At 49.7% G+C, this 21,586-nt stretch overlaps 1 protein-coding gene across 7 annotated transcripts in view; it reads right to left on the bottom strand.

The window, feature by feature from the left end:
- The window catches only part of CUX1 (cut like homeobox 1), a 353,721-nt gene that overhangs the window by 94,293 nt on the left and 237,842 nt on the right, over window positions 1-21,586 (bottom strand). For all 7 annotated transcript variants that reach the window (XM_069571106.1, XM_069571105.1, XM_069571107.1 and 4 more), the window contains exons 9-10: window positions 9,668-9,716; window positions 1-105 (exon numbers count right to left, since the gene is read on the bottom strand). In XM_069571106.1, the coding sequence (XP_069427207.1) occupies window positions 1-105; window positions 9,668-9,716 (154 nt within the window). The remainder of the gene's footprint in view (window positions 106-9,667; window positions 9,717-21,586) is intronic.

The raw sequence follows: 21,586 nt of genomic DNA on the forward strand, positions 1-21,586 counted from the left end.
CACGTCCGGCGCCTTCTGGATCTGGGAGGCCAGCTGGAGAGAGTGGTTGGCCGACGAGAGCTGCTCCCTCAAAGTCTCCGCCTCTCTTTGAGCCACCTCTGCCCTCTGAAGGAAATGAAAAGGGTGGAAAGAGAAAGTACATTCGGTTTAACAACTGACAATTATTACAAGAACATTCATCAATTCATGCCTGACTGACTATAATTGATTTTCCTAAACACTCAACCTAATAAATGCTAGAAAAAAAAACACAGAGAATGTGATGGATTTTTATTTTAAACAGTACAAGGAAGAAATAATTGAGCGATTATGACAGTAATTTAACGCTAGGAGCAAGGAATCCCCTGCTGATACTAGTGCTCCGGCCCACTGAATTTCCCAGACTGAATAAATACAAGTGGAAATGGAGTCTTTTGATTCAATTTCTTTCTATTCTCATAGACCAAGAAGATTTTATTGCAGGATTACTCCCGGGAGTAATTCTCACGGGTAAACAGTGAATTAAAGACACACTGGCCATTCTCCTCCTGAAAACACGCACAATGTTGTGGTTGTTTTCCTCTAGCAAGTATTTCCATAAACGGATGGGGTGTAAATGCCACTTCTTTTGTGAGGACCACGCTTATTTCAACATATTTAACCCTTCACCCAACCAAGCTAACGCCGAGGCTGGTCATTTCCAGCCAGCCAGGCCAACGAGGCCTTGCTTGATGGGTGAGGATGAACAGAGGTGCCTGCGGGGAGAAGGCTGCAGGAGAAACAAGTGGACGCTTCTGTCATTTTCTGTAATTCTTGGACAAGGACACCAGTGCCCTGGACAGCTAACCAGGATGTCCCACTGGCTGGCGAGAACAGTCACTCCCATGCTTGTCACCTAACAGGGCACCATGGTGCAGTGGGCAGGAGCTGGGCCTTTGGAACCAAGGGATGAGGACAGATTACATAGTTCAGCTCACCAAGCCTCCAACGTCCCATCTGTAAAATGGGAAGACTCTTTCCCTCCCAGGGACTTTTCAAGGATTAACGCCCAGAAGGTCACTTGTCCAGAGTGCCTTGTTGATGGGCTTATCCCGATTTGACAGTTATGACTGAGACAAGACACAAAGACAGCGGGGAAGCAGTTGCTAATTGACGTTGGGCACGTGGTCTGAGGTGTGATCGCTGCTTCTTTCTACCAGTCGTACATTCTGCTCACAGAAAAGACGAGCGAGAAGAGCCTGGCTGGGTAAGGCTATTTCGTGTGTTTTATTTCGTGCTGTGACAGTGTGTACCTACTAATTGCTAAGAAAGAATTTTTGAAAAGAGAAGTACAAAGTTATCCTGCCCAGTACTCGCTGATCTGTCTAGATGTATGAGGATGGGGGTTTGGCAGCCTCGAGTGGTCCTGCGAGGGCAGTGTGGCCCGGTCTGCCCGGCATCCAGACAAATCAGGGTATTTCTAACAGCGGCTACTCCCACCCAGGGTGCTGCTGGAGGCTGCCTGCCACGCTGCTCCAGGAGCTCTTGGAATTGCACTCCATCTAATTCCCACGGCGCCTGGCCAGGCCTGTCTGTGCTTGAGCAGCTGCCTCCCACCCTCTGTTGCAAAATGTCTTGAGGCGCCTGTGTCAGGAAAGGCAGCGATATGACCAGTGTGGCCAAGATGCTGGTGGGTGGGGGGCTCATAGGTGACGATAACTGCAGGAAAGTCTCCCCTCTGGTGAAAAAGACTTCCCCCTGAGTCTGTTTCCAGATGGGCCATGCCATGTGTTTTCTAATACTCAAGTCAAGTTCCTGAAAAGGTTCTGGAGGAGGAAATGGCAACCCACTCTAGTATTCTTGCCTGGAGAATTCTATGGACAGAGGAGCCTGGTGGGCTACAGTCCATGGGGTTGCAAAGAGTCGGACACGACTGAGCCCACGCACACGCTGAAAAGTTTACTCTTGTCTGTCTCATCAGTTACACTTTTGGGCATAAAATCTCCATGGCTCTGCGGCTAATCCCGCACAAAGCAGAACAACTGGAAATCAAAACAGGCCCCAGAGCCTGTGGAGGAGAGAGTGGAGGCCAGGAGCTGCTGCGGTCAGTGAGCCTCTGTAGCTGTAGATGTAGCCCCACCGTTAGTGGCTGAGGTGGAAGGAAGGGATGCTGTGCTGGGTTGGCTCCTTGACATCACTTGTTTCTGGGGTCGCCCGTTCACCCCATGACCACACTTCAACCGGATGAAGCTTCGTTTCTCGAACCGGAACCAACAACGAGAGGGGGCGGGCTCTGGGGCTGGTTTCTGGGGCTGTGGGTGCAGGAGACACCCAGCTCCTTGTCCCCACTGACAGCGGCCTCCTCGTCCTCCCTGCAGAGGCAGGGCCGGGGCTGGGGCCAAGCCTGGGCTCCCGAGCTGGCGGCACTGTGGATGTGATTCAACGGCCTCCCACGGTGAGGACAGAGCCTGGCCAAACCTGGGCTGTCCTCCTGAGAGATCTGCTGGCTGTTTCTTACTCTCTGTCCTTTTCTGAGAAGTGAGGGCAAATGCTGGAAGCACATGGAAAGTAAATGGGGGTGGGCAGGGGGCAGGGAGCATGTGAATGAATGAGGGTTTTGCTGTGCATTGTGGTAGTGACTCTGTCCATAGAGATAGATAGGGCTGCCCTGCAGGATAACTGGGAACCAGGGAGATAACACAAGCTGGGTGCCTAGCGGCACCCACCACAGGTTGAAAGGTGTCCAGTGAGGAAGGATGAATACTATTATTTTGGCCTCCTGGCATGGGCTGCCTCAGGTGGCATTTATTCTTTCCTTATCTTTAAAATGAGGATAGTTTTTTTAAAATTTAAAATCTTAAAAAGTTTCAGGGGAAAATTACTAGAGACTGAAGCTCGTCTTAGGTGAAGCTCTAGCTCTCTTCAGCCGTCTGGGACCAGGAAGCCAGGACACTTTATTTGCTGTGGGCACTTTGTTTCAAGAATTCTGTTAGTCAAGCCAGCACAGGGCAGTGAGGATTCCGCACAGATGACACTGGCTGGGGCGGCTGCAGCCTGAGGCGGGGGCGGGGGGCAGGGGCGGGTGACACCAGTCTTGGCTCAGTGTGGAACATGAGCCCTGGGCCCAGGGCAAGGTGGCTGTGCTCCAGAGTTCTCTCAAGGGATGTGTTTCCTTCTCCCTTAGAAACAAGGCTGGGGCATGAGGGAATCCTCCCCACCTCCCCTGTTGGGCAGGCTTTCCCATTTACCCATTTAAGGTGTGGCCTTGAGGTCCCTGGTTTTATATGGTTGACAGTGGTGCTGGAGGTGGTGTGTCTCTGATCTAGCCTTCTGCCCAACCTGGCCCCAGGCTTTGTCGCTTGTCCCTTTTATATGTGTGGCCATGGAAACCCAGGCTCAGGGACACCGGAGCTGAGCAAATCCCTCCAGGGATGCGGCAGCCACAGGAATGGCTGGGAACGTGGCCTGAGGGAAGGCTGTCCCCCCTGCAGGACCTTCTGAAGGCTGCTGGAGTAAACTCCCACACACTGAGTTTATTATGTCCCACAGGTTGATCACTGGGGTAAGATCAAGGTGCTAGCAGGGCTGTGCCCTTCCTGAACCTCCAAGGGAGGATCTGCATTCTGGCTGTTTCCAGCTTGTAGAGGATGCCCGCATTCCTTGGCTTGTGGCCCCTTCCTCACTGTGGCCTTCAGCATCCGCAGTGGCTAAATGAATTCTCTCATCCCCTCACTCTGACCCCTCTGCTTCCCTCTCTGCCTCTGAGAACCCTGGGGACAACGGAGGGAGGGCCCACCTGTATAATCCCAGGGACTCTCACACCTCAAGGTCAGCAGATTAACAGGCTTGACTCTGCTCTGCAAGTAAATGAACATACCCGCAGGTTGTGAGGGACATCTTCAGGGGATGGTCTCCTGGCCGCCATACTCCTCGAGTACAAATAACACCTTTGGACCGTTTATGGGAGAAGGCAATGTCTCCTCGGGGACGACCCCTCAACCTGCTTCCCTCCAGGCCCTGGACTCTCGAGGAAGAGAAAGGGGAGCAAGACTACAAAGACCAGCAATCGACTTCCCAAGGGAACAGATGCCACCACTCTGGAAAGCACACAGCTAACTTCAGGTCACCCTTCCAAAGCAGCACCACCCAGTGCTGTGGGGCACAGCTAGGGCCAGAGGTGGCCCTGCTTCAGTGATGCTGTTGGAGGAAGGTCAGAAAAGTCCACAGAGAGATTAACTGCCATGTGTCCCAAGCTGGCCCCGTTCAGTGGCTGGAGTCCCGTTCAGGCTCCCTGCCTGTGTTTCTGGGGGATTCGATGGATATTGATTTGAATTTCTCCTCTCAAGGGTCAGCTAGGCTGAAAGCTGGACCTCCCCCAACGCCACTCCACTCCCATAAACTTAGACTGTCACAGTCCGCTGACTGCTGAGTCATGATTTCAGAAAAGCCAGAAGAGCAAATTTCCCTACCTCCTCCCGCCCCCAGAGCTCTGAACTTTCTGTTGTTGTTTTCAGTCTGTAAGTCATGTCTGACTCTTTGTGACCCCTTGGACTGTAGTCTGCCAGGCTCCTCTGTCCATGGAACTTCCCAGGCAAGAATACTGGGGTGGGCTGCCATTTCCTTCTCCAGGGGATCTTCCCAACCCAGGGATCAAACCTGCATCCCCTGCACTGCAGGCGGATTCTTTACTGCTGAGCCACCTGGGAAGTCCCACGTTAACAGTCACCAGTAAAGACAGTATTAATACAAGCATCTCAAGGTTGAACAAATAGGTGTAAATAAACCCGGCTCCTAATCGCCTGGTGCTGATTCTCTTCCACTTTTCCTCACTAGAAACAGAAGTACTTTAGCTATAAAATAGAGCTTCAGGTCTCAGTAGAACGTTTTGACTATAAACCCAGTGCAAAAATAATGTTATATGCCAATGAACTAGTAAATTGCTCCTCCTGGGGCTCTCCCCTGATGGGAAAGCCACAGAACCAGATGTCTGGCTGTGCCCGCCCTGGTGCAGCTCCCAGTGCCCCTCCTCCCGCCCGCTTCCGCCTCTGCCTTGTCGCTGGGGTCCGAGCAGGCCGCACATCCCTGCCCTGATCCATCTCAGCAGCTGCTCACTGCTCTCCTGGCTTCCGGTCCTTTCACTCCCCTCCACTTTCCGCTGTGTAGCCAGAGCAATCCCTCTAGAACTCAAATCCGGCGTCTCAGTCCTGCCTGTGCTGCTCCACTGTTCTCAGGAAGAGGCCCCCTGCCCTAAACTCGGCTGGACCCCTTCCTCTGGGCCCACGTCCCCAAAGTGGCTTTTTGGAACAGCCTGGAACCCTTGAGTACTTCCTTGCCTTCCTGGGTGCCCTCCTCCCTGTCTACCCGGGAAGTTTTTCTCCTCGTTGAGTCACCCTTGTCAACCCGCTGAGTCATTGAGTCCAAGCACTTTCTGTTTGCTCTGTGTCTGGATCTTCCACCTCACACGCTCAGCGAAGTCTGGCCCATATCTGCTCACATAGCTCCGTTGATGGGGAGCTCACTCCTGTAGAAGGCAGCTCCAGGCACCTCTGGTGACTCATTGCTGAGAACAAGCTTCTCTGCGTGGGATGAGGGGAGCTCCCCCCCATTAGCCTCTGCCCGCAGCCATGACAAAGCCCAACCCCTTCCGTGGCCAGTCCTGGAGACCTGCAAGGCCAGAATCCACAACCACCACCCTAGGCCTTCCCCTTCCTAATCTCTTAACATCCCAAGTTCCCTATGTGTCAAGTCCCCCTGTTTTCTTTCTCTGCTCCCCAAAGAATAAAGATGTCCCCAAACTTCCTGGTTTCCCTCCTGTGCAGGTCCCTTCCCCATCCTGGCCCTGGAGTGGACCCTGAAAGCACTCCCTGAATGCTTGCCTTCCTTGCAGGTTTCTAGGACAAATGACAATTCCCTGAGCAAGGACTAATTGCTACAGATGGGTGCTGAATCATCACCTCCTTCATTCCAGAGACTATTTCTGTTAATGCAGCCTGAGGTTGCATTAATCTCCTTTGGCAGCCACATCCGGCTATGAACTCGCCCTGAGTGGCTGGTTAGGCTCTCCTATACCTCCCCATACCCTCACCGTGCTGGTACTCCCCTAGGGTGGGACTTTGGAATTCTCCCTGTGAACCTGGGTATGTTAGCAACTATAGAGCATGAATTAAGGCACTCACTTCCAGGCACGTGTGCATGCTTGCTCAGTCATGTCCATTTCTTTGTGACCCCATGGACTGTAACCTGCCAGGCTTCTCTGTCCATGATATTTCCCAGGCAAGAATACTGGATGGAATGGGTTGACATCCCCTCATCCAGGGGATCTTCCTGACTTCAGGGATAGAGCCCACGCCTCCTGCACTGGCAAGCAGATTCTTCTGCCACTGAGCCATGCAGGAAGCCCTCCACTTCCGGGCATTTTACCTCTAATTCTACAAATAATCCTGCAAAGGAAGTGCAAGCAGACCTCCTTTTATCACGCTTCTCTTTATTATTCCAAACACTGCTTTTTACAAATTGAAGGTTGGTGGCAACCCTGTGTTGGAGCAAGTCCACTGGCAGTGTTTTTCCAAAGCTTTCTTTAAAAATTAAGGTATGTATGTTCATTGTTTGCTCAGACATACTGCTATTGCACACTTAACAGACTCGCAGTGCAGCCTAAACACAACTTTTACATGTACTAGGAAGCTGAAACATTTGAGTGACTTGCACTGTGATACCCGCTCTGCTGCGGTGGCCCCAAACCCGAAATCTCTCTGAGGTCTGCCTGCACTTGCCTCCCTTCCTCTCATTCTCTCGAACATTAACAAGTTTCTTTTTTAAATTAAAAAGATTAAATTATGGTAAAATACAATCACATATAATACACCATCTTAATCATTTTTAAGTATGGATTTTATAGTAGTGTTAAGTATGTTCGCATTGCTGGGCAACCATCTCTAAAACTTTTTATCTTGCAGAACTGAAAGCCTGACCCTATTAAACACTATAATTCCCCATTCCCCTAGCCCCTGATACCCACCCTTCTATTATCTCTATGAATTTGATGACTGTGGGGACCTCATATTGGAGAAGGCAATAGCACCCCACTCCAGGACTCTGGAAAATGCCATGGACGGAGGAGCCTGGTGGGTTGCAGTCCATGGGATCACTGAGAGTCAGACATGACTGAGTGACTTCACTTTCACTTTTCACTTTCATGCATTGGAGAAGGCAATGGCAACCCACTCCAGTGTTCTTGCGTGGAGAATCCCAGGGACGGGGGAGCCTGGTGGGCTGCCGTCTATGGGGTCGCACAGAGTTGGACACGACTGAAGCGATTTAGCAGCAGCAGGGACCTCATATAGGAGGAATCACATAGTATTTTTTTCTTTTTTTGTGTGACTGGATTAATTTTCCTTGGCATAAGGTCTGCAAAGTTCATCTTTTTCTTTTCTTTTTTAAAGAAATATAAGCAGTGAAGAGACTTATCCAAGGCCACACAGCCAGGAAGTACCAAGTTGGGACCTGAGCAAACTGCCACCCTGGAAGCGGCACCTTCTGCAGGGTCCTGCCTGGCACCTCCAAGGACCCATCGCCACCCAGGGCCTTCGGCATTTTGAGAAAAGTGTCACCTCTGCCAAATATGCTTAGTACCTGCAGACTAATTAGAACCTGAGCACTGGATATGCACAGAATTGGGTTATCTAACAAACCAGAACTTACCCCAGAGTGCCTTCAGAAGGGGCGCTGGCCCAGGATTGGCCAGGGGGAGAGAGTGGATGGGTGGAAATTTGAGGAATGCGAATGACAGTCCTGTGACAGGGAAGCTTAACAAGTATGGTCTCTGCAAAGTTGAGCGGTGCTACTTGAATAAGAACAAAGGGGCCAAAGTAAATTAGTTTATAGTAAATTAAGGTAAAGAAATGCTTAGGCACCTTTGTGAACTGGAGCAGAAGTAGTGCTTTAGGGCACGGAGCGGAATGGGTGTTTTGAGAATTTGAAAGAAAGGCAAAATGAGTCCTTGGACTCCAGCCCTGTTTCTGAGTGTGGTGAAGCGTGTAGGTTCCAGGCCTGACTCTGCAACAGACTGGCTGCTGACCTCAGTTTGCTTATTTGTAAAATGGGAGTCATAACCACACTGATCTTGGTGGAAACCGGTGAGGTTTAAGGGGCTCGGTTCATGTGAAGTGCTCAGAACAGAGCCAGGCACAAGACAAGTTACTCAAGAATGGTCAGCTCTTCTCCTTGCGACCAGCAAAGTTGCCACACAAACACGCTACCTGGGACTTCCCTGGCAGTCTAGTGCTTAAAACTCTGCACTTCTGATGCAGGGAACATGGGTTCGATCCCTGGTTAGGGAACTAAGATCTCATATGATATGTGGTATGGCCAGTAAGTAAATACATTTAATTGAATCACTTTAAAGATGCTACCTGGGGTGATGCAGTCCAGGTGTCTCTACTGAGCACCCGACATGGATCAGGCCTAGGACCCTCAGAAAGGAGAAAGGAACCCAGACACCCCATGACAGTTCTCCTGTATAAACTGGCTGTCACATTTCAGTCAGAGTTCAGAGTATTTTCATGAGCTAAAGATCAAACAGGGACGCTCTTTCCTGAATGTCTGCCAAGGGGTTAGGAATGCCAGCTGGGAGGCAGTCACGCTGTGGGACCCTCAAAAGGCAGAGAGCTGAGACTGCAGATTCGAGAAGGATTTTCATCCTCTTGGGGCTACTCTAAGCTTCCCTGTGCGTGGGGCGGCCCGGCTGTAGAACTAAGTGGGGAGAGGCCACTATTGCCCACGTGTGGCCTGGGGCTGAGAAACCTAACCCAGCTCTGGCTGCTTCTCTCCACTAAAAAATAGACTAGAATAAAATAAAACAAGGAGACCCCTTCCTTTTCAAAGCAGTAATACCATTTGCTGAAGCAAAATGTTTTCCTCTTCTGCAGAGTTCTTGGGGAAGGGCCGGGCTTGGCAGGGTGGCAGCTCCGTATTTACAGCCTCGGGATGTGTGCGTGCTTGCCTGCCAAGTCTCCTCAGTTGTGCCCGAGTCTTTGTGACCCCAAGGACTGTAGCCCATCAGGCTCCTCTGCCCACTGGGTTCTCCAGGCAAGAACATTGGAGTGGGTTGCCATGTCCTCCTCCAGAGGATCTTCTCGACCCAGGGACCGAATCCGTGTCTCTTATGTCTCCTGCATCGGCAAGTGGGTTCTTTGCAACTAGCACTGCCTGGGAAGCCCCGTTTTTAGGGTACTGGGTGCCTATTCTGTGTGGGACATAGTGCTGGAGGTGCGTTCCACAAAGCACTGTGACGACTAAGAATCAGCTGAGAGGGCCCGTTGGCTGGAAGCCTTCTCCAGAGAAAGTGGCTCAACCCATTAGAAGGTGGAGGCACAGACTTTGCTGCAGGGTTAATGTGTTGGTATAAACTCTGCTGCATAACAGCTGTCACGGGAAGAGTGTAGAGACTTAAGAGATGGATGGAGGAAGAGAAAAAGCATCACCATGGGATGCCTGGGATGCAGGGACCGTATCAGAGACTTTCCCAAGGAAATCACACCTGGGACTTCTTGTGTATAGCTCATGGCATCAGAAAAAGCATCAACTTTGATAGGTGTATGTGAAAAATACAAGACTAACTGGCTTCCTGACTTAGAGAGAAGCCTCTTCCATGAGGACAGAAAGGGCTATGCTCTTGTGATTTTATGTCTGAAGCCATCAAACATCCTACCTGGTTTGCTCTTTCAAGGTCCGTCATGATCATTTCAATTTCGTCGGCCCTGGGGAGATGAGAGGGAGAGAGCAGGTTAGTCAATGGGTGAGGCAGGCTCAGGGGCCACCACTGTTTCCAACTTGGCAGCATGGCCCATGGGCACACAGGCCAGGCCAGTGTCGGGGTGGGGGGCCTGCAGACCTGCGAGGGGATACTGATGCCTGCTGGAAGGAGGTGGGCTTACGTCGAGGGAAAGAGCCAGCGTGCTCTTGAGGGGCACCCAGTCTCCTTGGGGAGACAGTGGCTCCTGCCGAGAGCCCTGAACAGAGCCCTGAACAGAGAGCTCTGGAGAAACAGAGGAGTCAGAGATGGATTCTCCTTGGCAGAGGGAATCAGGAAGGTCTCAGAGGAGGTGATGTGGGAGCTGGGTTTTGAAGGATGAGTAGAAGTTTGCCAGGACTGAGAGAACCATGGACACGTGGGGGAGGTGGGGAGAGGCTGCGGATGCAGAATGGGGGCTCTGCTGGCGGCACCACGAACCAGCTGAGTCACCGCCACACCCCACCTCCGAGCCTGCTCATACACAGGGAGTTGCCAGGTGCTTTTTTTTTTTTTCTCCCCTGTTCTGAAAGTCCTTTCTTGAATAATTTGAAGGCAAATATATGTTTCCAACATACAACATCATGAAAGAGAGAGGAACCATGCTCAGAGTTCTACTGAGAAGGACAATTCCAAAAGTCTGTCGCAGGTTTGAACAGAACTCCCAGGGGAGTCGCTGCCCCAGACAGGTCCCAATGGTGGCCCCAGCGAGGAGGTCAAGGTCAAGACTGCTACCTGTGAGAGGTTCAGTACCCTCCGTGAAAGGGGGCGGAACATACAGCACAGGCCTCCTCCGGCGGGGGCTGCCTCACTCCATGCCCTGTGGGGACCTGCAGGACTCAGGCCCACCCCTCCCCGCTGGACGGCTTGCCTGCTGGCCTCCCTTGGCTGTCCTTCTGCATCGAGGCTCTTGGCCCCCATCCACAGACCTCTGCTCCGACTTGTCTCACCACATATGGACCCCTGTGTAGCCTGGACCTATACTGCCTGTCCTGTCACCCTCCACCTCTGGGAACCTCGTCTCCTACTTCCACCCCTCTCCCAACCCTGCCAGTGGCGCCATCTCAGGAGGCAGCACAGTCTCCCCACCAGTATATGTCTCCTCCACCCTCATCCCTGCTGGCACAGGGCTTGGCGTTAAGCCAATGGTCAGGGTCCTGAATGCAGCTGGTCCCTCCAGTGATGGGCTGGTCAGCCAGTCTACCCGCTGGGGCAGGTCGGGGTGCCCGGACAGGCTGACTCCAGGGTTCTTCTGTTCCCCAAACCTGCTTCTCTGGTCCTAACCACCCACCCTCATTCTCTGGTCCTAACCGCCTACCCTTAATACAGAGCCACTCAGGCCCTGGCCGGTCTGTTTTAGCTATTTGCTGCATCGTGTGTTCCCTCCTGTGGCCCTGAGGCTTTCCCAGCCTTTAGGCGTGCCCTGCAATTCCAGGCAATCTCATCAACTCTCGGCAGCCTGAACAAGGTATCAGATGCTGGTGATCAGGTTCACAGATCATGGTATCTGTTTGAAACAGTATGCTGCTTTCAGACTCATCAGAGAAAAGTCTGAAACACCTCACCAAATGGTCTGGTTAAATGAAGCTATTTTTAGGGCAACTTGGTGAAGGAGGCAGTGTCTCTAAGACAAATACTCAAACTGGGGGCCCTCAGGGAAATGCTGGGGGTTGGGGGTAGGCTTGGGGTGGCTTCAATTGTGAAACATCTCCTTGCACCATTTCAAAAAGAAACCTTCAGGATATTAGAGAGAAACTGCCGTGACTCCGGAGGGTAAAACCATCATGGTAAGTGTTAAGATCTGCTAGTGGCAGAAAAGGGGACTTGATGGTCAGAACGGAAACCTGTCTAGACCCCCTGCTGATGGAGCACAGACTTCATTGTGTATGCGAGACAATGAAAAGTCAACAACCTTCTCCTAAGGCAAATCACTACTTTTAAATGCAGCTTTGAACTTAAATCAGTTATTCACTACTTATTCACCAAGTCCAGATCCACGCGGCCACTCACCCAGCCCGCCAGCTGCTGGAATCATTTGGACACTCACTTACTTGGTCCATGAATGTTTCGAGACACCTACAACTCCCTGGCCACAGGACAGGTGCGGGCAGATGTGGCTCCTGTAAAGTCTGCCGGGGCTGCATTTACAAGAGGCAGACAGAAACGCTTGGCTACTGAGCACCCGAAATAAGACCTCCAGGGGCCCTGTCTCCCTTCTCTCTGTAGCATGTTGGGGAGCTGGTGGCTGCAGGACCCAGCAGGTGGATGGGGAACGGCCAGGGCTGGGGGAGCAGAGATCCTGAGCACCGGCCTCAGGGAGGGTTTCCTGAATTTCTCCTGTTGTATCTTCACGAACCCCTTCCTCTTTAATTCTGGCTAAATTATCTCCGTTATTTAGATAGTCTTCTGCTCAGTTTGGCTCTCCCATTATCTGGCTACTGTTGGCACACCCCTTTCCGCCCTTCATGTTGTCCAAACTTTCCCTCCATTTGCTGTGTTCTATTTTGCAGCCATGAAATTAAAAGACGCTTACTCCTTGGAAGAAAAGTTATGACCAACCTAGTCAAAAGCAGAGACATTACTTTGCCAACTAAGGTCCATCTAGTCAAGGCTATGGTTTTTCCTGTGGTCATGTATGGATGTGAGAGTTGAACTGTGAAGAAGGCTGAGCGCCGAAGAATTGATGCTTTTGAACTGTGGTGTTGGAGAAGACTCTTGAGAGTCTCTTGGACTGCAAGGAGATCCAACCAGTCCATTCTGAAGGAGATCAGCCCTGGGATTTCTTTGGAAGGAATGATGCTGAAGCTGAAACTCCAGTACTTTGGCCACCTCATGTGAAGAGTTGACTCATTGGAAAAGACTTTGATGCTGGGAGGGATTGGGGGCAAGAGGAGAAGGTGACGACAGAGGATGAGATGGCTGGATGGCATCATGGTCTCAATGGATGTGAGTCTGAGTGAACTCCGGGAGATGGTGATGGACAGGCAGGCCTGGCGTGCTGCGATTCATGGGGTCGCAAAGAGTCAGACACAACTGGGCGACTGAACTGAACTGAACTGAAAGAATGCTCAAACTACCGCACAATTGCACTCATCTCACATGCTAGTAAAGTAATGCTCAAAATTCTCCAAGCTAGGCTTCAGCAATACGTGAACCGTGAACTTCTGATGTTCAAGCTGGTTTTAGAAAAGGTAGAGGAACCAGAGATCAAATTGCCAACATCTGCTGGATCATGGAAAAAGCAAGAGAGTCCCAGAAAAACATCTATTTCTGCTTTATTGACTATGCCAAAGCCTTTGACTGTCTGGATCACAATAAACTGTGGAAAATTATGAAAGAGATGGGAATACCAGACCACCTGACCTGCCTCTTGAGAAATCTGTATGCAGGTCAGGAAGCAACAGTTAGAACTGGACATGGAACAACAGACTGGTTCCAAATAGGAAAAGGAGTACGTCAAGGCTGTATATTGTCACCCTGCTTATTTAACTTATATGCAGAGTACATCATGAGAAATGCTGGACTGGAAGAAACACAAGCTGGAATCAAGATTGCCAGGAGAAATACCAATAACCTCAGATATGCAGATGACACCATCCTTATGGCAGAAAGTGAAGAGGAACTAAAAAGCCTCTTGATGAAAGTGAAAGAGGAGAGTGAAAAAGTTGGCTTAAAGCTCAACATTCAGAAAATGAAGATCATGGCATCTGGTCCCATCACTCCATGGGAAATAGTGGGAACAGTGTCAGACTTTATTTTTTTGGGCTCCAAAATCACTGCAGATGGTGACTGCAGCCATGAAATTAAAAGATGCTTACTCCTTGGAAGAAAAGTTATGACCAACCTACATAGCATATTCAAAAGCAGAGATATTACTTTGCCGACTAAGGTCCGTCTAGTCAAGGCTATGGTTTTTCCAGTAGTCATGTAAGGATGTGAGATTTGGACTGTGAAGAAGGCTGAGCTCCGAAGAATTGATGCTTTTGAACTGTGGTGTTGGAGAAGACTCTTGGGAGTCCCTTGGACTTCAAGGAGATCCAACCAGTCCATTCTGAAGGAGATCAGCCCTGGGATTTCTTTGGAAGGAATGATGCTAAAGCTGAAACTCCAGTACTTTGGCCACCTCATGCGAAGAGTTGACTCATTGGAAAAGACTTTGATGCTGTGGGGGATTAGGGGCAGGAGGAGAAGGGGACGACCGAGGATGAGATGGCTGGATGGCATCACTGACTCAATGGACGCGAGTCTGAGTGAACTCCGGGAGATGGTGACGGACAGGGAGGCCTGGCGTGCTGCGATTCATGGGGTGGCAACGAGTCGGACACGACTGAGCGACTGAACTGAACTGAACTGAACTGATCCTCTCCTGCCCCTCTGGACAGCTCTTCAGCTTGATCCCCTGTACCTGTGCTCAGCCTGGGATCCATCTCCTCTCTGTTTCCTTGGTTTAGTTTTTCTGTCTCTCATACCTGTCATTCCCACTCCATTATTAAATTATTCCTTGGTTTTGCTTTATGTTTCCTCGAGTGTATTTTTTACACGTATTTCATATGACAGGCCCATCTGATTGCCTTCCAGAGAGGAGTGTCCTCTTCTGGGGCCTTGTTTTTCCTGGGGTTACCAGGTACTCTTCCTGGCAGTGTACACAGGGAGGTGGGGCACATAGAGAGGCAGACCTGCTGTGTATTTCTCAGGATGAATCAAAAAAAGACACACAGCAATGTTCAATGCATTTTGCTGAGTGAAGGAAGGAAAGGCAGGGAATAACCCTAGGTCTCCAGAATAAACTGATAGTGCCTTTCCACCAGGAAAACTCTTTGGCTAGAGCTGCACCTTGCTTTCTTTCCTTTTTCTTTCTTTCATTTCTTCCTTCCTTTCTCCATGCTGTGTGGCTTGCAGGATCTTAGTTCTCTGACTAGGGATCAAACCTATGCCTCCTGCAGTGGAAGCTTGAAGTCCTAACCACTGGACCTCCAGGAAATTCCAAGGGCTTTGCCTTTAATTCTCAGCATTAGGAGGAGGTGATCCTCCTGGTAAAATGCCCCAACTTCTGTTCTGGAGATTAAGGGTAGAAATGTGACTGTCTGGGGACCCACACTCACTTATTTTTAATCCACCCCTCACTCCTTGACTGGCCACTGCCATTGGCCATGGGGTCAGGACAAGGTCAGACACAGGCCTGGGCTAGGAAAGAGAGGTATTCTCAGCGATCTGGCTTCACATAGAGGCTAGGTCGGCAAAGCTGGGACCTGTGGGGTCTGGGAAGTGATTTCCAGATCCAGCCAGATTTAGGGGCAGGGGTGGGGGGGCCTGAGTGCCTCCTAGGTGAATGGTTTTGTTTGGTCATTACAATACCTAATACCCAGAAAACAATGTATCATCTCTGAAAGATTTCAAGTCACTGATTAAAAAAAAATTAGCCACATTTAAACAGGAAGGTGTCTTTTTGGCATTCTGCAGTGATCCCTGGAAATGAATTTCAAGTTTTTCCATCTTCTCGTCAGTTTAACTTTGGTTACTAGGCAACTGCTAAACTGACCAAAATATTGAATGTGATAACAAGTGTGGTCCTTACCTTTCATAATGAGAGCAGGTCTCGTATTTCCAGAGCTTTCAGATGATAATGCCAACACTGAGCCCTGCTGTTCCAGGGCCAGGGAATTCAACACCAGCTCCCCTGAAGACAGCAGGGCCCAGGGGAGCTAGATGGGACCAGAGCCACAGGAGACAGTGCTAAGAACCAGAGATGCAGTGGGCAAGGAAAAGTTCAGATGATTACTATAGAGGTCTGTAGGCTCAGCGATGCACCTTTCCAAGGGGGCATGCTTTTTAAAAGGGGAGATGAAAAACACAACCCACTGGGTACCAAAATGTGATCAGGGCTCTTGGAGACGTGAAGTGCAGCCCTTGGCGCTGGCAGATTTGTCAATACTGGTCGAATCTTATAACTTGTCTGCCACTGAGTCGGTACAACGCACTCCTTGCCAAGCTGCTGCTGCCCCCCTCCCTCCCCAACAACATGAATCCTACCAGACAAACTGCCCTCAGTAAGTAACATGAAAGTGCCCAGGGGTTAAAAAAGCAACCAGAAACGTTATCTGAAAAGAACAGTTATGAATTAGATGGCATGTGCTCTCATAGCAGGGCGGTCAACAATATTCTGGGGGGGGAGGTTCCTTCTTTTTGTTTCGCAGGCTCAACTACCACGTCAGTGGGTTGGAGCTGGAGCCTGACGTTAGTCTAAAATCATTTATTTTCCAAAGTCCATAATAACTGCACGTTATTGTTTGCTCAGCAAAACTATTTATTATAAAGATTACGTTCTCTCACCTTTTTACGAGCTGACAAAACAGCTTTCACTGAACTATTAACCAGAGCAGCATTGTGCTCTGCTCTGGCTTCAGACTGCGGATCATTTCAGCCTGGCCTGGAATATGCAGTTTCATTCAATCAGTTCCCCACAGATCATTCCAGGGTAGTCTCTGGGCTGGCACATGATTTTTTATGAGGAACTTGAAAGGACAAAGTCAAGGCTGACGGTAGGGAAATCATATCCACGATGGAAACCCTGTGTTTCCTTTCACACTAGTCTCCCGAGTGCTGAGGGATGGCACCACGGCAAGGGTGGAGCATATTTCAATCCCAAACAAACCTGCAACTTCAGGAGCTATTTAAGCAAAGTAAATCTACAAGGCAGTTGAAAAAGCATCCGGGGCGAACTTTAAAGGTCAGTGTATTTTCTTGGATCCAGGTCAAGAGCCTCAATTCTAGATTGTAAAGTTCTTAGGCATCAAAAGAAGAAATATCTGGGATTTCCCTGGCAGTCTGAGGGGTAGGACCCTTTGCTTTCACTGTAGAGAGGAAGGTTCAATCCCTGGTGGGGGAACTAAGATCTTGCAAGCTGTGTGACGCAGTCAAAAAAACAAAACAATAAAAGAAAAACAAAAGAAGAAGAAATATCTAAAGATCCATTCTCCCTGATTTAAAAACAAGCAAAAAGTTCCAGTATGCTTGGTAAAGTGAATGCTTGCCCCACCCAGTGGACGCTATATCTGCCACCTGGCTCATCAGGAAGGCGGGTCAGTCTCCAGACCTGGCTCCCAGCACAAAGGAGCAGAGGAGCCCAGAAGCAGGGCTTGCTGGACCGCATGCGATAAGAACTGGTGGGAAAACGAAGAGGAGGAGGAGCCAGAGGGCCAGGGATGAGGAGGTGTCTTGGCTATAGGGCTGGAATCGCCTTAATGGGGGTTGAGGGTCTTCAGAAAAAGGGCCTCTTTCGCCTGCACACAGGCACACAGGTGGGACTTGGTCTCAGGAGAGGAAAGGCTGGTCTGAGGCCAGTGTGACAGGCAGGGCAAGGCTGCACAGGAAGGAGGTGGCACCAGCCTGAGGCCCAGGGGTGTGAGTGGAGTTGGGGCAGCTTGCTCTCAGTGATGCTTACACAGCACCTACTATGTGCCACGTCTGATGGGGAAACAAACATCCTGGGTTGGTAGTGCACAGGGCACTGACATTCACCTTACTGGGACCACAGGGATGGACGCCATACATCCCAGGAGTTCAAAGACGGGAGGCCCTGTTACTGTCTGCTCAGGTGGGCGCAGGGAAGTGAAGACACCAGGGAATTTGGGTCCAGGACAGCCCAGAAGGAGGGACAGCAGGCTTTGCAAAAAGGAGGAGAGAGGCTCTTGGAGGAGAGGACCTCTGGTCTGCAACCTGAAGGAGGCAGAGAACAGCAGGCAGAGGGAGGCACAACCAGATGAACCAGAGACTGAACCAGACCACATGGGGTGGGAGTCCATCAAGCTTGTGTTTCCATGGCAACCACCCCAACCATGTCATGAGGCCAGCCTCTTCCTGCCCCTTCTATGCCTCCTATTTCTTTCTCTCATGACAGCAGAGCACAGACACATAGCTAGGTGACAGTGGGGACCCTTGCCTAATGTCAGATGGTGGCTGACATCACAGGTGAGGCCTCCACTGGTTTACCATCAAACGCTTTGCTCATTTTGGGCTTTAAATACATGTGTTTGTATTTTGTTAATGCGACAGCCAACTGTTCGTATTTTATTAAGACTTTTTAATAAAAGAAGGACACTGATTTTATTAAGTACCTTTTAAGCATTTATGAAGCTAATTAGAAGGTTCTTCTCTGACTCGCTAAAATGGTAAATTACACTGACAGTCACTTGCCCCCTATTTGGTTGTGGATATTATGCACTTAACATGCTCCTGAGTTCTATTTGCTAATATTTTATTGAGTACTTTTCCCCCATAAATATTTATAAGTGAGACTGGCCTCTGATTTCTTTTGTCTTCTCTTTGTCAGGTAAAGTCATACAAAGTACTTTGAAAGCTTTTCTTTCTTTTTGTAGACAGAGTGAGCCATCACAGATTTGACGATATTATTCTAAAAAAACGTGAGCCCACATTCCACCCATTGGTCTCAACATGTTGCCTGGCAGGCGAGCCCTTGGCCACCTCCTGCTCCCGGGGCAGAGTTCACAGCCAGTGTGCCTTAGGCAGTGTGATGGGCTGCTCCCCAGCGCCCTCCCTCCCCGTGTCCTCTGGGCCAGGACCCCTGGGGGCCACCTCTCATCAACACCTCGGCTCCTTTTCCAGTTTCATTTCCCGCTTGTCCAGCCATCCAGACAAAGAGGCCCAAGTGTACAACTGTTCCCTCAGCGCCGCTGAGGTGGGGCCGAGGCTTTAGTCTGTGAGTGACATGCATTCTGTGCACATTTCCTTTTGTGGCTCAGTCAACAAACGCTCTTGTGGGTTCTCTAGCCTTATTCTGTTCCTTAGAGCCACCATGCTTGTCCGCACAGCTATCCCTGCTGCTGAGCTCCACATGCTGCTGCTGTCGCCATCTAGGCCTTGGCTCCAGGACCCACTGTCTTCTGAGGGTCTCCTGGCAGCCCTGCTCCCAGTCATCTGCTCATTTATTTTTATTGCACTTATTTCTGCCTCTGAGTACCTTGTTCAGATACTGATGGCTTGTTTATTTGCGGCCATGATCCCAGAGAACACAGCAGGCACTCCCTAAATCCTGGCTGATGAACGACGCAGACCTACGACGCCTTCACTTCCTCGAGTCCACCCTGCATGTGACAGGCAACAACTCACTGGCTGGGATTCTAAACAGCAGAAAGTGGAGGGCTGTTTTGCCAAGTTGTAAATACGACTTTCAAGGAAAGAGTCTGTAAGTTGTTTTGGCAGAAGGAAAATACTTAGTTTTTCTGACCACTTTTTGTAGCCCTTGAAAGAGGAGGCAAACACTTTCCCTGGAAGAAAAAGTATCTATAGACCCGGGTTCTTGGGAGCATGAGTTGCCAGAGGGCAGGGCTGTTGGCTCATCTCCCTGTTGCTCCCCGTTACTCCCCGTCCCTCCTGGGGCCCACAGAGCTGGGTACAAACAGGACTCGACATGGATTGGCTGGGGAGGTGGGAGAAGAAAGCATCCTTTGTGGAAGGGTTTTCTTGACAACCCCCAGCTGTATGATGGGTCCTGTCTCTCATTTTCCACCCGGGTTAGGCCACCTCTGCTTTGGGGTGAAACTACCTGGCATCCATTCAAGCCCCCAGTCAAACGTGTCACCCCAGAGTAGACCCTCCCTCTCTGATCAAGTCGAGGTCTGGGCAGAGAAACAGTTATAGAGCTTGACCGCTGTGTCAGACCCTCAGGAAACAGTGGTTTTTACTCTCGTTGCAAATAAAACTGTATCAAGAGACAGTTAAAACGGCCAGAAGGTCACCTCTGCTTGTTCAGGAATTAACCACAATTTGTTCCTTCTGATGACTGTTATATTTAAATGTCAGTGATACAAGTAATGATTAAAATCAATTTTGGTGAAGCCTCATCAATACCAAATGGGAAGGAAATTTCCCTTCTGGCCCTACTATTTAACTGACTTGCTTACACGAAATAATTTAAATAAATCCTCCTTTAGTTTAATCTGAGTCACTCCCCGAAGTACAACCTGCTATGATCAGAAACTGCCTGTGACCATCACCCAGGCTCAGTCCTCGCAGGGTAGAGCCCCGGGGACAGCCATGGCTGGAGAATTAGCTCACGAGACTGCTGCTCCTGAGGTCGTGGAAGCCTCTTGGGATAAGCATCTGGATTAACTTCAGATGCCTCTTGCCATTTCTCTCACGTTCTCTAAAACTGTGGCTCTAAAAGCCAGGAGGAGCAGTCTGGTGTGAAAATCCTTTTCTTCCCTTAGATCAAGTGCCAGGGGTCACAAGTAGGATGGAGTGATGACACCTTGGGCTAGAGTCACCAGAATGTGGCTGGCATGGCAGGTAGACAGGCCAGACTCCCTCCCACTGCCTCCTGGTCCTTTGACCTTGGGCAGATCTGGGAGCGTGACAGTCATCTGCCTGGGAGGAATAGCGTGGCCTCTGTCAAAGAAACTGGCACAAGGACGAAATAAGAATATTGATGGAGGGTAAAGAGAAAACTTCATAAACCCATGCACACACTCATTATTATTGTTGTACATGAAAATCGGGATCTTTCTTTTCTGGTCACAGCTAATTTTCAACACCCAAGACAACAGATTATAATCACAACTGCCTAGGAAGTAGGTTTTGCCCCCAAACTCCAGTCTAAATCTTATCAGACCTCTGGGTTCAACTACAAACTTGCAGGGATGAGAGGACAGAGGAACAAGCTAAACTACATCTGAAACAAGATAGAGATTGTGGGAAACTCTTCAGGGCAAGTAAGCTGGTTTCTCTTCCAAACAGGTTGACAGGAAAAGAAAAAGAGATGGATCAATAAAAATGGATGAGACTTATAAGATATACCAACCAATTGCAATGTGTGGGTCTTAATTTGGATCCTGAGTCAAAACAACTTAAAAATTTTCATGTATAATGTTTAGGGGTAATTAGAAATTTAAGTATTGATGATATAAAGAAGTTAACTTCTGATGTGATAATAGTGTGCGTGCTCAGTTGCGTCTTGACTGTTTGTGGCCTCATGGACTGTAGCCTGCCAGGCTCTTCTGTCCATGGAATTCTCCAGACAAGAATACTGGAGTGGGTTGCCATTTCCTCCTCCAGGAGCTCTTCATGACCAAGGATTGAACCCGCATCTCTTGCATCTCCTGCACTGGCAGAAGGATTCTTTACAACTGGACCACCTATGATAATAGTATGGTGGCTATATTAAAGAATAAGAGTCCTGAATGCGAGGCTCTACAGGCCAAACCATCTAGAGGTGAAGGGAAAAGATTCTGGAAGGAGCTTCAAGATAAAATGGCAGTAATGACAGGTGGGCCAGGAAAGCACGGCTGGAATTGTCCAGTAGGCACCTAGGGGTTCTGTCCTCTACTGTATGCCAGAAATTGAACATAATAACAAGCAAACAAACAAAAAAACAAAATTATAAGGTGATTAAAAAAGCACAGACCATCACAGTAGTTTAGTGTCTCTCCATTATAACTTGTCAACCATAAAGTCGGTAGGCTGTTGACCACCGTGGGCACAGAAATGAGGTGACCAGAAGGCCAGTGCAGAGACAGGCAGGATGCTACAGAGTGGCCCCTGGGAAAGAATACAGATGAGGAGTACTTTGCTAGTTTTAGTCAAGTCAGTTACCTCTTAGTATCTCCGTTAACCTCATCAAAGGGAAGGAAAAACGGCACACTTTTGCAAGGAGAACGTGATTGAAAAATCATCCATGAGTATCTCTCTTTGATACAGAGTAAGTGGATTCTGGAGGGGACACAGGAATCCCAACCTTCCTCCCTCCAGGAAAGGGGCTCCCAGCAGCCGCCTCCACGCGGGATCTGGAGGGAGCCGAGGCCGCCACCCTGAGCACCAGGTCCC

Source organism: Ovis canadensis, chromosome 24 (genome assembly GCF_042477335.2).
Source record: "Ovis canadensis isolate MfBH-ARS-UI-01 breed Bighorn chromosome 24, ARS-UI_OviCan_v2, whole genome shotgun sequence".
Taxonomy (NCBI): Eukaryota; Metazoa; Chordata; class Mammalia; order Artiodactyla; family Bovidae; genus Ovis; species Ovis canadensis.